The sequence below is a fragment of the Mustela putorius genome, unplaced genomic scaffold (assembly GCF_011764305.1).
Source record: "Mustela putorius furo isolate JIRA1106 unplaced genomic scaffold, ASM1176430v1.1 tig00003859_pilon_pilon_pilon, whole genome shotgun sequence".
NCBI classification, from domain to species: Eukaryota; Metazoa; Chordata; class Mammalia; order Carnivora; family Mustelidae; genus Mustela; species Mustela putorius.
Window position 1 is genome coordinate 24780149 of NW_025422011.1, and position 13605 is coordinate 24793753.

The window sequence follows — 13605 nt, forward strand, 5'->3', positions numbered from 1 at the left end:
GGAATAAAATCCCTGAGGAGGAATTTCTAGATCAGATGTTGCTAAATCTTTTTCCTAAAAGATGATATCACTTTCCACTCTCAACAGCGGTTATGGGCAGGCCTGGTTCTCTGTAGCTTCTCCAGAAATAGTTATCAGTCTCTTTAAATTTGCTGATTTTGATAGGCAAGACTGGTGTACTGTTTTAACTCACATTTAAATATTAGGGGAGGTGAGCTTCTTTTACGTTATCAAGCCATTTGTATTTTCTCTGTGAACTACCTGCCTGACATTTTAAGAAAAACTTTGCCAGTAGATTATCTGTAGGCTTCCCTAACAATTACTATATAACACTTACTTCCAAATCCAAAAATATCTAATTAATACCTTAAACAGTGTAAAACAAAAGTGCATACTTTGTGAATTTTCTGAGATTTATTATTATTTTTTTTAATTTTGAGATAATGTTTTATTATCATCTGTTAACTCATTAACCATTGCTGGACGAACTCTTAGAAAAAAATACAATGTAAAATGGAGGAATGGAAAATTAACAGGCAGTTCTCAGAATCAGGTATAGAAAATCCAGAAAGAGATCACACTGGTCATCATTAAATCAAGAGCAAGCAAGACAAGTTACTATTTCCATCTGTAAGTAATTGTTGGCATTGATTCAATGAGACTAGCATTCTCATACAAGATAGTGAGGATGTAAATAAGTAACAGTTCTTTCTAGAGTATTTTGAAAAGTAGCTATCAATGTTTTCAGTGGGCACCTGGGTGGCTCAGTTAGTTGAGTAATCCGACTCTTGATTTTGGCTAAGGTCATGATCTCAGGGTCACAGGATCAAGTCCTGTATCAGCTCTGCTCTTAGCCAGAATTTGCTTGGATTTCTCTCTCTCCCTCTGCCCCTCCTCCTGCTTGCATACTCCTTCTTGTCCTCTCTTCATTCTCAACTCAGTAAATTAAAAAAGAAAAGAAAGACAAAAATACATAAATATCCTTATTTCTACCACCTAGAGATTATCCTTTTTTATTATTATTATTATTATTTGACAGAGAGATCACAAGTAGGCAGAGAGGCAGGCAGAGAGAGAGGAGGAAGCAGGCTCCCTCCTGAGCAGAGAGCCCAATGTGGGGCTCGATCCCAGGACCCCGGGATCATGACCTGAGCCGAAGGCAGAGGCTTAACCCACTGAGCCACCCAGGCACCCCCACCTAGAGATTATCAAGCAATAATCTGATGAGCATCTTTCCAAATTTATTCTGTGCTAATGTATATATACACAGAAAGGACTTATATATAACTATAATTATTCGCTGATAGTATATCATTAACATATTACCATGTTTATAAACAGAATTAGACTTTTAATTTCAGCGTAACAGTATTCATTGTATTAAGGAGGGCACGTATTGCATGGAGCACTGGGTGTGGTGCAAAAACAATACTGTTACGCAGATTTATTATTTTTTCTAAGTTTATTTTTATTTTTATTTTTTTTGTAATTTAGAGCCATGGAACTGTTACGGGTAAAAGGTCAAAGATCCTGGTCTGTTGGACTATCAGTGGCTGACCTGGTTGACAGTATTGTAAACAATAAAAAGAAGATACATTCTGTATCAATTTTAGCAAAGGTAATTGCTGTTTTCATACTTTCATCATGTTTTTTAACTTTTAAATTATTCATATAAATCCAGAAAAAGTGCTGCTTCGACTGTACCTCACGTGTCTTCAGTATTTACTGGTTTCAAGAGTAACACATGGGAGGAGACAGTTCGGGCGAAGCCCTGTCCTGCTTGGTTCTGGGAAGCCTGGACTTCTTCCAGGTTGCCCCGCTACGCCCCCCCGCCCCATGTAATTTTGGGGAAGTCTCAAGAAACATTTGTGTATTCCATTAAGCTCTGGTTGTCATTTACCACCTCAGCCAGTCCCATCACCCCAGACTGACATGCCAGCTCGTCCCAGCTCCGCATCCAGGTGCTTCTCCAGCTCACTCTGTCCTTCCCCGCTTTATCCCAAGTCTAGAGTCCCTAAAGCACAGCTAAGACAAGGCATACATGCTTAAGTACATTTTCATGAAAACTTTGGAATATCAGAAGGGAAATAAAACACAGAAAGTGGGGGGCGCCTGGGTGGCTCAGTGGGTTAAGCCTCCACCTTCAGCTCAGGTCGTGAGCTCAGGGTCCTGGGATAGAGCCCCACATCAGGCTCTCTGCTCAGTGGGGAGCCTGCTTCTCTTCCTCTCTCTCTGCCTACTTGTGATCTCTGTCTGCCAAATAAATAAATAAAATATTAAAAAAAAAAAAACCCAGAAAGGAAAACTCAAAACAGGTTACTGTATGTGACTAGACCCCTCCACTGGGAGCTCACTCTCACCAGCTTTTCTCAGCCCCCATCTGCTCACTGTGTAGCAGCAGGCCAGCTCGCCTCCCCACCAAGTGGCTGTCCCTAACCACATGTCTCCTATCACACGCATTTTCCAAAACAATCACAAGTTTGGAAATTAAATGAAGACCATTTTTTTTTTAAGTTCATCTCTTACCTGTTTATAACTAGAAAAGCAAGGAAGCATGCATATTTATGATACTAATTTTTTGCGGTGATTTAGTTCTCTTGTAATCCCTATTTTGTTTTTTTTCATTTCAGGGATATTATGACATAAATAGTGAAGTGTTTTTAAGTTTGCCTTGCATCATTGGAAGCAGTGGGGTATCTGAAGTCATCCAAAGCACAGTGAAGGAAGATGTGGTGACTGAGAAACTCCAAAGCAGTGCGTCATCAATCCATGGTCTCCAGCAACAGTTAAAACTTTGATTCTAAAGTTCAGTTACCAGAAAGGAAAGGTCATTTAATTTTGCCAACATACATAGGGTTGAGAATTTCTGTATCTTACTACTTACCCTTACAAACTGCTTGGTTAAGGTAGATGGTTTCTGATTAGCTTTGTAATTTGAATCCTTAGGAAGTTAAGATAGGGAGGGGGAAGATATCTAATTTTCTTTGTTGCTCTTGAGCTCTCTAAAACTGTTCTTCCAACCTCCAGCAGAAGTAGACATTCATCAACAATATGCATCATTTAAATTTATGGATCCTCAACTAAAAGCACATTTAGCACTTTGGGAGTATTTTGAAAGTACTATGTTTTTTAAAAGAAAAAGTGACTCTTTGACTATTAAACATGATAAGCTGAAGGCCCAATATTGATTTACAGAATCTGTGCTAGGTGTACTTTCAAAAGATCCCCAGCCTAAGGTACTGTTTCTTCTTTAAAATATAACTGGTAGTAATGGGAAAGCATTTTGTTTTCCCTCTTCAAATCAATTAGCTACCAAAAATTTAAAAAAACAAATTTTATGTGCACTTTCAAGTAGTGAAAGTGAAATTTTTTAATAGTTGAAGAAAAAGTGTAGTTAAATTTCCGGTGAGACTGTCCTTTCTGAAATTTTTTTTTTTTAAAAGATTTTATTTATTTATTTGAAGGACAGAGATCACAAGTAGGCAGAGAGGCAGGCAGAAAGAGAGAGAGATAGGGAAGCAGGCTTCCTGCGGAGCAGGGAGCCCGATGCGGGGCTCGATCCCAGGACCCTGAGATCATGACCTGAGCCGAAGGCAGCAGCCCAAACCACTGAGCCACCCAGGTGCCCCTCTGAAATTTTTTATAACCCCTTCTTGGGCTATATCGTAGATCTCCAGCACCTCAGAAGCCCATTATACTAGTAGTACCATAGAGAAAGGTATATTTTTAGTGGAAATAGGTTATGAAAAATAGCCAAGCAATTTACTTTAGAGCTAAAACAGGAGGATTTCATAAAAACTATTAGTCTTAAAACTTATAAAAGACTTATAAAAACTATAAGTCTTGGATGCATTGGCTGTTCTGAACAAACCCTCTAGCCACTTCTGAAGGAGTGATTGAGCATATATATGCCTTATGCGTCAATAACAGTACGTTGTGTGTGAAAGACAGTGTATTGTTACAGATGTGACACAACTAGTAGTAATACCCAACACTGACACTGCTGTTTCAGGCAGGGGGATGAGCACTTTATTATCTTATTGAATCTTGAAAATCATCTGCTGTGGTAGGTTCTATCATTTTATAGAGGAGAAGATTGAGGGTTAGTACCCAGGTGTCACATCCCAGGGGCACTTGGCCACACCACCTCTTCTTTTTCTAAGCAGTAGAAGGAAGAAAAAGCCTGACAGCCAAAACAGTGAGCACAAGACCTTAAAAGCTAGGGTTCTGTACACTACAGAAGGATTACTTCTATTCTCATGTAGGGGCCGACTTTCTTTATTATCCCAATATAGTTTTTGAAAGATGGATTCCCTGACTTTGCAGACTTGCCCTCAGCAAATAGCAAAAAGGAATATGCACTGAGATAGGTGTTTATTTGTTTTTCATTCATAGGGTACTGAGTGGAAGCCTACAGTACACCAGACATGTACGGGGCGCTGCAGATACAGTGGTGGGCCAACCGGGACTAGGCACAGCCTTCACGGTCCATACAATCTAGTATAGGAGACATTGTAATCAAATCTCATGAACAGATGTACAATTGCAAGAATAGTTAAGTGCTGTGAAGAAGTCCCAGGTGCCTTGAAAGCACATAACAGGCAAATCCAAACCTGGTCAGAGAGATAGGAGCCAGGTAGTTTATAAGGGCAGACACATCCTGGTTAGAAACAGTAAAACTAATGCTGGTTTAGTTGAATAATGGATGCTTACAATGAGCTTAAATCATAAAGTAAAATTAAATTCAGTGTCCCATGTTTAAGAAAGTAGAAAAGTATGTAATACGTTTGGAAAGATTCCTGTGAGAATTACCTGAGCTAAAAACCTTGGACGTTTGAGGAGATAAGCATTAGTTCTGTGTAAGTTCACTGCGTTGGGTAGATTATTTTGGTGTTACTCTTAACAGTGTATCCTCACTGTCCTGTTGCATGAAATAGGGAAGTAAGACTGAAAGAACCATTTCTTGTATTTTTTAAATGAGATTTTTCTAATATCTATGATCTAATTAGAAATTAGGTAACTTCTACTATCTAATTTCTAATATGAATCTAATTGAATAATAACCTAATTGCAAGACATTGTGTAAAAGATGAATTACCAAGAGTTCACTATATTAATTATAAATGAAGGTCAATGAATGCAATACAACAAATATTTATTTAGCATCTACTGTTACTCCAAATACTGTGTTAGAATTTAAGTATTCAAAGTTGAGAAATAGTCCTTGCTCTGCAGAAGCCCACCCTATAGAAATAATTGTCAGTTATTTCCTCAAGTGCTAAGTATTCTCAATCATGTAGGTTGCATATGTAAGTCAAGAAGCATTACCACCACTACCTCACTATGATTTGGTGGTAATTGCCATTCACTATTCTTTTAACTTTCATGGTTTCATTTTTCCAAAATCATGCAGTATCTCTTGTTGTTAATTATTTTTAGTGGGGCGTGGGTTAAAATGCTTTGATTTTGTAGTGCAGAGATAAATATTTGATTTTCCAATTTATGTTGTAGCTTTCCTTAAGTACCAAGAGCAATGAGTAAAATAAATTTTGACTTTAAAATCACCAGAAGATGCCTAATTTATTGGAAGAGTGATAGGAAATTTATTCAGATTGAAGAGAAAGGTTCTTTCATGTAATTGATACAGTACCCAGGCTATTTATTTCATTTTAAGTAACTTAAGTGCAAAATTAAGAGAGTGGCTTCTGTTAATTGTTTTCAAGCTTTTAAAAATTACTTCTAGCAAGAAAACTTTTTAAGCAATGTATTACCTGCACTCTCCCAACTGATAAAGCACAGTTGCTCTGAGGGTACTTCTGAATAAGTTGTGGCTCTAAGACCAGTTTGAAAACTACTTTGCTTTTAAGTAGTTAAAAGACATAAAAGAGGTAGTTCTTTTATGGGACTCATGGGTGGTTCAGGTTGTGTATCTTGGGGTGCTGAGATTGACTCTGTGTGGGGCAATCTGCTCAGTGCGGAGTCTGCTTCTCCCCTCCCTCCGTGATCGTCCTGCTCTTGCGGTCTCTCAAATAAATAAAATCTTTAAAAAAAAAAAAAAGAGGTGCAGTGGAAAGACAGACTGCCCAATAGTTTGGTTTGACTGGAACTGTATGATTAACACAGGATGTTCGTATCCAAAAAAATGATACCTATTGGGACAGCCTGTGCCTTGTGTTGGCAGTAATTTAAGATACTTCCACATGATTTCAATTAAGCCCTCTATGTTTGTGACCTCACCTAGATGCCAACTCAGAAAAGAATTAATACCACAGCCTGTTCCTCACTAGCACTAAGCTAACATCATCCAAATGAACATAGTACAGATTATCAAACCCAAGTTTTACAATACCTTGAATGCACCGTGTACACTCACTATGGTGAGTGCAGTAATGACTCATAAATGACCATGAAGAACTTCTTTGGGTAGTCGAAATTCAATTAAGATCAAGCCCCTACTCTTGCTGTGTTCAAGGGGATCTGAAGATGAGTCTGCCCTCAAAGATTTGGACTTTGATACTGGGCAGGCTAATATGCATTGTACTGCAAGGTAGAATGCAGTGTATTGTGATTTTGGCTAGGAAAAGCGTTCTGGCTTAGGGGAATGGTTTCCCAGAGAAGAAATCACCGCCTGGATTCCTGTGAAACCAGGGCTCTGCACTTCGCCCTTGTGGATGTAGTATGAAGAACTTTTATGCTTAAAAACACAAGAACAAAACCTGATCAGAGAGACCTAAGGCATCATCATCTAACGCAAGCCTCCCATCTCAGAGTTGGGAAAAACTTTAAGTCCCAGCTCCACTGCACTTGCCTTCAATTATCCCAAGGGCAAATTAGTCGCACAACAGTTTTCTGACTCCCAGCCCAAGTGCTGAATCGCTCATTAAATCTCACTCGCAAAACCTTCCTATTCCCCTCCCTGCACCTGCTCCCTTCGTCTGAGGCAACCGTGAAACACCTGCTGATCCTACCCCCATTGCAAAGTTTCGATCCTTACAAGATAGTCCTCATCACTAGGACCTCACTTAGCTTGCGGAGAACAGCTCACCAGGTAGGTCGGAACCTACACCGCTCCCAGCCTCAGGCGCTTGCCCCGGAAGTGACGTAAAGGAAGCGGAAGAGCTGGCCTGGTGGCCGACTTCCTGTTGTTGGAGGCCGGGGGGGGGTGGGGGGCTGGTTACTAGGTGTGTGATTGTCTGGGGCGGCCTGGGGCGGCCCCGGAGCGGCTGACCCTCTGCCTGCGGGGACGGGAGTCGCGAGGCGGCCGCCATGGCGGTGTCGGAGAGCCAGCTCAAGAAAATGGTGTCCAAGGTGAGTCCTCGGCGCACTGGCCACCCGGCGCGCGCCCACCACTCCCCTTGGCGCCGGCGGGGCCTGGCCGGACTCAGCCCAGCGCGCCTCCTCGGCCGGCCGGAGGCCCAGTGCAGTCCTCAGCCGCCTTTGCGGCCCCAGCCCCGCGATGCCTGTCGCCTTGTGCCGGAATCCCCGCTCCACAGCCCGGGAAGACGGAGGCGGGGGGCGGCGACGGTCAACAAAGGCGCGGAGCGGAGGCCGCCTGCCACCTGCCGCCCGCCCCCCTCTCTGCGGGTAGAGTTTGGAACAGTCTGTGTGGGGCAGTGTAGTTTTCGTCCTGGTTTTTATAAACACAGAGAGGGGGGTGGACTTAATTCTCCATCTGAGATAGTCCTCCACCGGTGTCCCAGTGTAGGGATCCGTCCGTCTTCGCCCTTCCGTCCCGGCCCCCGGAGATGGTGTCCTTTTCAGTTTTATGTTTCTCACACAGCTCAATACCCGACCCGCGGAGGTCAGTTAACTGTTGGTTGAATTGGTTCAATTATAAGTAAAAACGTTCGGGTAAGCCTAAGCATCTGTGCGTCACTCCCTCGGTGGGATAAATAGAATTCCATGAGAATTTCAGGGTCTTTGATTTATAACCACTTTTAATTGTTTGGCTCTTACAACGCGAACTTGTTTGCTTTGAACCTAATTTATAATCTTCAAAGTTCAAGACCAGTGTATTTTTTTAATTCTTAAAAAGTAGAGAGGCGTTTTACATTTTAACGCCATGAATTATTTTGGTCGTTACTTTAAATGTGGTACCTGGTAACAGAGTGAACTGGGTGATAGTGGGCGTTTTTTCTTTTTTTCAGTTTATCAATTAGGAATTAGATGCGTGTGAAGTGGTTGAGAGTTGAATCTTCTCCAGTTCAGTGGGTTAGCTTTGGATACTTTTGTCAAAGCAAGAATGGTAGGAATCAAAGTAGTTGAAGCAGTTTTCACTATTAACAAAACACACACTGTGTATAAACTTAGTTCTTTGAAAAATATCCAGTCCCTCCACCGCCACCCCCCTCTGCCCCCCAGTAAAATCGTGCCTCTAGTCTTTGGTTGAAAAGCAAATGACCTCTAAAGAGGAAGTGGCAGTTTTCAAAATAAAACTTCTCTTGATTGTCTAATTAATCTTATGGGCTTCTTAATTTTCTTTTGTTAAAGTAGTCATTCTTGATTGTAGAGGAAGTTTGGGGGCGCCCTATTAGATGGTGGCCCAGGTCCGTGTTCAAACATTTATGTATCACTTTAAAAAACAGTACATTATTTTACATACGATGTAACTGAAAAGTATCTTTTCCATGCCATTTTTATGTGTAAATTGATCACATTAGTATTAAGGTTTTTGCCTTAGTCTTCCTGTTGAGGGACAAGAATAACCAAATAATGGTTCTGAATTTTAAAAAACCATGATTAAGTTTCCCAAACTTCCTGTAGCGGAACCTGCCTTCAAAGACAGATGCAGAACACCTTTAGAAGAATTTTTTTATATCTTCACTGCCTCCCCCAACCGCCAACCTCTTTTTACCCTAAGAACAACAACAAAAAAAGATACAAAGAAGAGGTGGGAGAGGACATTCTACCTAACTTTTGGTTCTTGGCTTAATATCTGAAAAACTGAGTCTCCTACAAGTGATGTCAGTTCTGAGTATTAACATTCTCTATCCAGCCTATGAATAGATAGGTAGGACTAGAAAGTAGGATAATAAAAGCAGCTCCCTGAGTTCCTTCTTTCTGGTAGAGGGCTGCCTTCAGGGGTTAACCTTTCAGTTGGGTTTCGTGTGATGAAGGAATCATTAGCCAGGACCCTGGGCACATTGCAAGGGTGACGGTCCTTTACTCCTTATCTGATTGTGGGACCTCCATACCCATCATAGTACTTTGGGCCACGTGTTTTGACTTCATGTCTTTTTATTTAGAGGTATAATTGACATACATTAAATGATCTTTTTATGTATTATTATAATTTTTACCTTTGAGTATTATCTTGGCTCCCAGTTTAACTCTTAGTTAAAGAGTTAAGACCCTTCTCTGTCATCATTTTAGCAATTAACAGTGATACAGTTTTACTTCTAGTCCATCTTGTTTCACACATATAATTTCATACTTTAGATTTTTCATGTAGACAACTACCTGTATTCTTACAGCATTCCTAGAGGGGGAGTCACCACTAAATAGGTAGAAGAGAACTGACTCATTGAAGATTGCCATGCCTCACACTGTTTTAAGTTCTAAGGATACAGCAGTGAACAGTCAGACAAAATACTCTTCTGGAATTTAAATTCTCATAAAAGGCAATAAAAACTCAGTAACTACATTAAGTAGTATGCTAAAAAGTGATAAATGCTTTGGAAAAAAGTAAAGCAGCAAAGGGTAATACAGAATGCTCAGGGCAGGGGATGGGATGGAGTGCACTTGTGTGAAATCGTAAAGGACACCTTTCTCAGAAGATCTATTTAAGCAGGGACCTGAAAGAGATGAGGAAGCAAACATTCCAGGAAGAAGGAAAATAAGTGTGAAAGCCTTGAGACGGAAGCTTGTCGTGCGCGATAAGGGAACAGCGGAGGAAACTAAGGTGACTGGAGTAGCATGAGCAAGGGGGAAAGTAGTGGGAATAAAAGTGGTAGATTTTGGAGGGTCTTGTAGGCCAGTGTAAGGATTTTGGCACTTGGAATATGGATGGGAAGCCATCCATCTGTTTTAACTTTTAACAGTTTTGCTCTGGCTACTGTGTTGAGACTAGACTGTAGAGGTTAAACGTGGAGACAGAGTCAACCTATAAGGAGGCTGTTGGCAGTAACCTAGCTGAGAGGTGATGGTGGCTTAAAACGAGGAGTGTAGCCACAGAAGTAGTGAGAAGTGATCAGATGCTGCTTATCTTTGAAGGTAGAGTTAATATGATTGTCTCACAGGTTCACTGTGGATGTGAAGAGGGGCATCAAGGATAGTTTCAAGGTTTTTGTCCTGAGCAGCTGGATGTAGATTGGAAGAATGTACCAGGAGGAGATTCGGCCCGGGGGGTGGGGGGATAAGCAGTTCAGTTTTGATCATGTTAAATTTGACATTCATGAAATATCCAAGTGGGGATTATCAAACTGGCAATTGGTTATACATACCTAGAGGTTAGAAAAGAGATTCAGACTGGAATTTTTTTTTAAGTTGGGAGTTAACATCACATAAATGTTAAATTTATGCCATAAATTTAAAGCCATGAGAGATCACCAAAGGAGTGAGTTTAGATAAAGAAGACCAAAGACTGAGCTGTAGGGTTCAGTAATATTTAGAGGTTAGGGGAAGAGAAAGAACCAGCAAAGACACAGAGAGGAGAAAAATAAGCGGTGGTGTCCTCAAAATCAAGTGGAAAAAATGTCTTAAGAAGGTATCAGCTTGGGGGCGCCTGGGTGGCTCAGTGGGTTAAAGCCTCTGCCTTCAGCTCAGGTCATGATCTCAGGGTCCTGGGATCGAGCCCCGCATGGGGCTCTCTGCTCAGCAGGGAGCCTGCTTCCTCCTCTCTCTCTGCCTGCCTCTCTACCTCCTTGTGATCTCTGTCAGTCAAATAAATAAATAAATAAATAAAATCTTTAAAAAAAAAAAAAAAAGAAGGTATCAGCTTGGTCAGGTGCTGCTGATAGGTTGAGTAAGATAAGGACTGAGAATTGGCCGTTGCATACAGCCATGGAGCAGTTACTGAGGACTTTGACAGTCAATTTCAGTGGAAGTGCGGAAGCCTGATTGAAGTGGGTTTGAAGAGAATGAGTGTAGTCTTTGAGCACCAGTGGTTGCTAACATCACAGAGAGATACCCAGATAATATATGTTACCTGTGAAATGATGTTGTGGGGGCGGGGTAGGTAGAGAAGAAGTGGCAAAGAAGTGAAATTCAGAAAAAATCCTGAAAAAGATAACTTTCAGATCCAACTAGTAATTCACAGGAAATCCGAAGGACATAGGAACATATGTATTAAACTACAACAAGGGGATGCAGTTAGCTAAATCCAAAGCACAAGAATCTCTGTAGGACTAATTGACCAGTGTTTTCAACAAATAAATTCCAAGGGGCAGAAATAGAAATGAGCCCACTGATGAGGAATAGAAAAATAAAATGTTCTATATCCCTATAATGGAATATTCTTCAGCAATGAAAAGGAGTACTACATGCTACAACGTGGATGTAACTTAAAACATGCTAAGTGGAAGAAGTTAGTCATATATGACCGGAGATTATATGATTCCATTCCTGTGAAGTGTCTAAAGTAGGCAGATTGATAGAAACAAAATAGCAATTGTCTGGGGTAAATGGAGGTTGGCGTTATAAGGGAACGATTGCTAAGGGGTACAAATTTGTTTTGGGGTTGATGAAAGTGTTCTAAAATTGTGGTTGCACAACTCAGTACTGAAAACCATTGAACTTATATCATTCATCTTAAATGTGTGAATTATATGGCATATGAATTATTAGTTATCACAGTAAAGCTATTGTTGGAGAGGGGTGAAAGAGAGAAACTATGGATTAAGAGACCTAAAAGACATTTAAACAAATGATAATGTATGGACTTTATTTGGATCTCTGTTCAAACAGGATATGACATGCAACTGCATATTTGATAATAAGGAAATGGGTTAGTTTAGTATGATAATATGTGGGGTTTTTTAAGTTTTTATCTTTTAAAGATATACACGAATACTTGTGGACCATAGGATATGACGTTACACTTTGCTGCAGAATATTACAGGAGGAGGGAAAGGTGAATTAGGTTATGAATTATGATTGGCTATGAGTTGATTATCATTGAAGCTGGGTATAGGATATAAGGCACTCACTGTACTATTCTGCCTGTATCTGGGTATGTGTTGAAATATTCATTAATAAAAAGTTCTAAAGAGAGAATAGGAAAAAAGCCGTCGCAGCAAATGTAGGGAGTTCCTTGCAAGAGTTGCTGTAAAGGAGAACTGTGAGAAGTGTGGTCCTAACTGGAAGGGATGGGAGGTCAGGAGTGTGTGTGTGTGTGTGAGTGTGTGTGTGAGAGAGAGAGAGAGAGAGAGAGAGAATAAAATGGGAGAAATGGGAGCAGGTTTGTGTGCTAATAGTACTGAACCTGTAGCAGGGGAAAATTGGTGCCTCGGGTCATAAGAGGGCAAGAAATTCTGAAGAGAGAGCCCTTTCAGTAGACCTTCTGGATTTATTCCCTAATTTTTCTTGTATTTTTCCTTTATTGTCTACCACTTTGTCTTCACTAGGCTCTGTGAGATTTTTCTGACTTATTTTCTGATCCTCCTGTTGAATGCTCATTTCCCAGCTATTAAATCTTTATGTTCAAGAGTCCTTTCTTCTTAGTGTCCTTGTTTCATGAATATAACGTCATTTCTTCTTTGAAGGTATTAATGCTAATTCTTTTTTGAAGTTTTCTTCTGTTCCTTGCATTTTTTTTTTTTTTTAATTTCTTAATTCCTTCATTTCTGTTTGTTTTGGTCTCTGTCCTGCTTCTTGGAGTCTGTCTTTCTGGAATAGCTGATTATTTCTTTATGAGAGAGAAACACTAAAAGCTGACTAAAAGCTTTGTGTACATGGATGGAGCTAATTAACTGGTGAGCTTTGATGTATTGTAATAAGATGGGAGTCCCTGTCTCCTGAGCTCCTCATCTGCCAAGAATGTGTAAGCCAGGTTCCTCATTTTCCTGGAGTGCAGTAGTACAACGTGGGGTGTGAAAGTACAATATTTAAATGATAAATTGCAAAATAGTTGGTATTGACAGTAGATGCTGGAGTTTGGAGAAAAGGGACAGATCACATTGGGCTTAAAGGAAGTCTGGAAAAGGATTCATTAAGAAGGGGGAGAGAGGTGAAAGCTAGATCTTTGAAAAAGATTGCGATTTGATTTAGTGAATGGGTCTTTCCAATTGGAAAGAAGAGCTAAAAATGGAGGTGAGTAAATGATTTGAATAGGTAGCCAGAGAGAAAGCTATCAAGGTTCTTTCAGGCTTTAATCAATGTTAATGATCAGCAAAAACCATTATACTTTCAAGAAGAGTGCTATTAAGAGAATAAGATTTTAAGGTGGTAAGCCTAACAGTAAAATATGTGCATTGGTTTTAAAACTAAATTCCTGTGTGATTTTGCTTTTCAGTACAAATACAGAGACCTAACTGTACGTGAAACTGTCAATGTTATTACTTTATACAAAGATCTCAAACCTGTATTGGATTCTTATGGTGAGTTTCTATAATAAAAATATCAATTACTGTACTTTGAATTTACTCTGTTAATGATTGTAGGTTTCCC

General features: G+C 40.2%; 2 protein-coding genes across 6 annotated transcripts in view; both read left to right on the top strand.

The window, feature by feature from the left end:
• Positions 1 to 3424, top strand: part of UEVLD (UEV and lactate/malate dehyrogenase domains) — a 55130-nt gene extending 51706 nt beyond the window's left edge. For 3 of the 4 annotated variants that reach the window (XM_004752102.3, XM_013055883.2, XM_004752104.3), the window contains 2 exons: positions 1495 to 1618; positions 2631 to 3424. In XM_004752102.3, the coding sequence (XP_004752159.1) occupies positions 1495 to 1618; positions 2631 to 2798 (292 nt within the window). In that variant the 3' untranslated portion in view covers positions 2799 to 3424. The remainder of the gene's footprint in view (positions 1 to 1494; positions 1619 to 2630) is intronic. The other variant, XM_045066143.1, reaches the window with a different exon arrangement.
• Positions 3425 to 7127: 3703 nt separating this feature from the next.
• Positions 7128 to 13605, top strand: part of TSG101 (tumor susceptibility 101) — a 42383-nt gene continuing 35905 nt past the window's right edge. Inside the window, exons 1-2 of one of the 2 annotated variants that reach the window (XM_013055885.2) lie at positions 7128 to 7308; positions 13451 to 13535. In XM_013055885.2, the coding sequence (XP_012911339.1) occupies positions 7267 to 7308; positions 13451 to 13535 (127 nt within the window). In that variant the 5' untranslated portion in view covers positions 7128 to 7266. The remainder of the gene's footprint in view (positions 7309 to 13450; positions 13536 to 13605) is intronic. The other variant, XM_004752100.3, reaches the window with a different exon arrangement.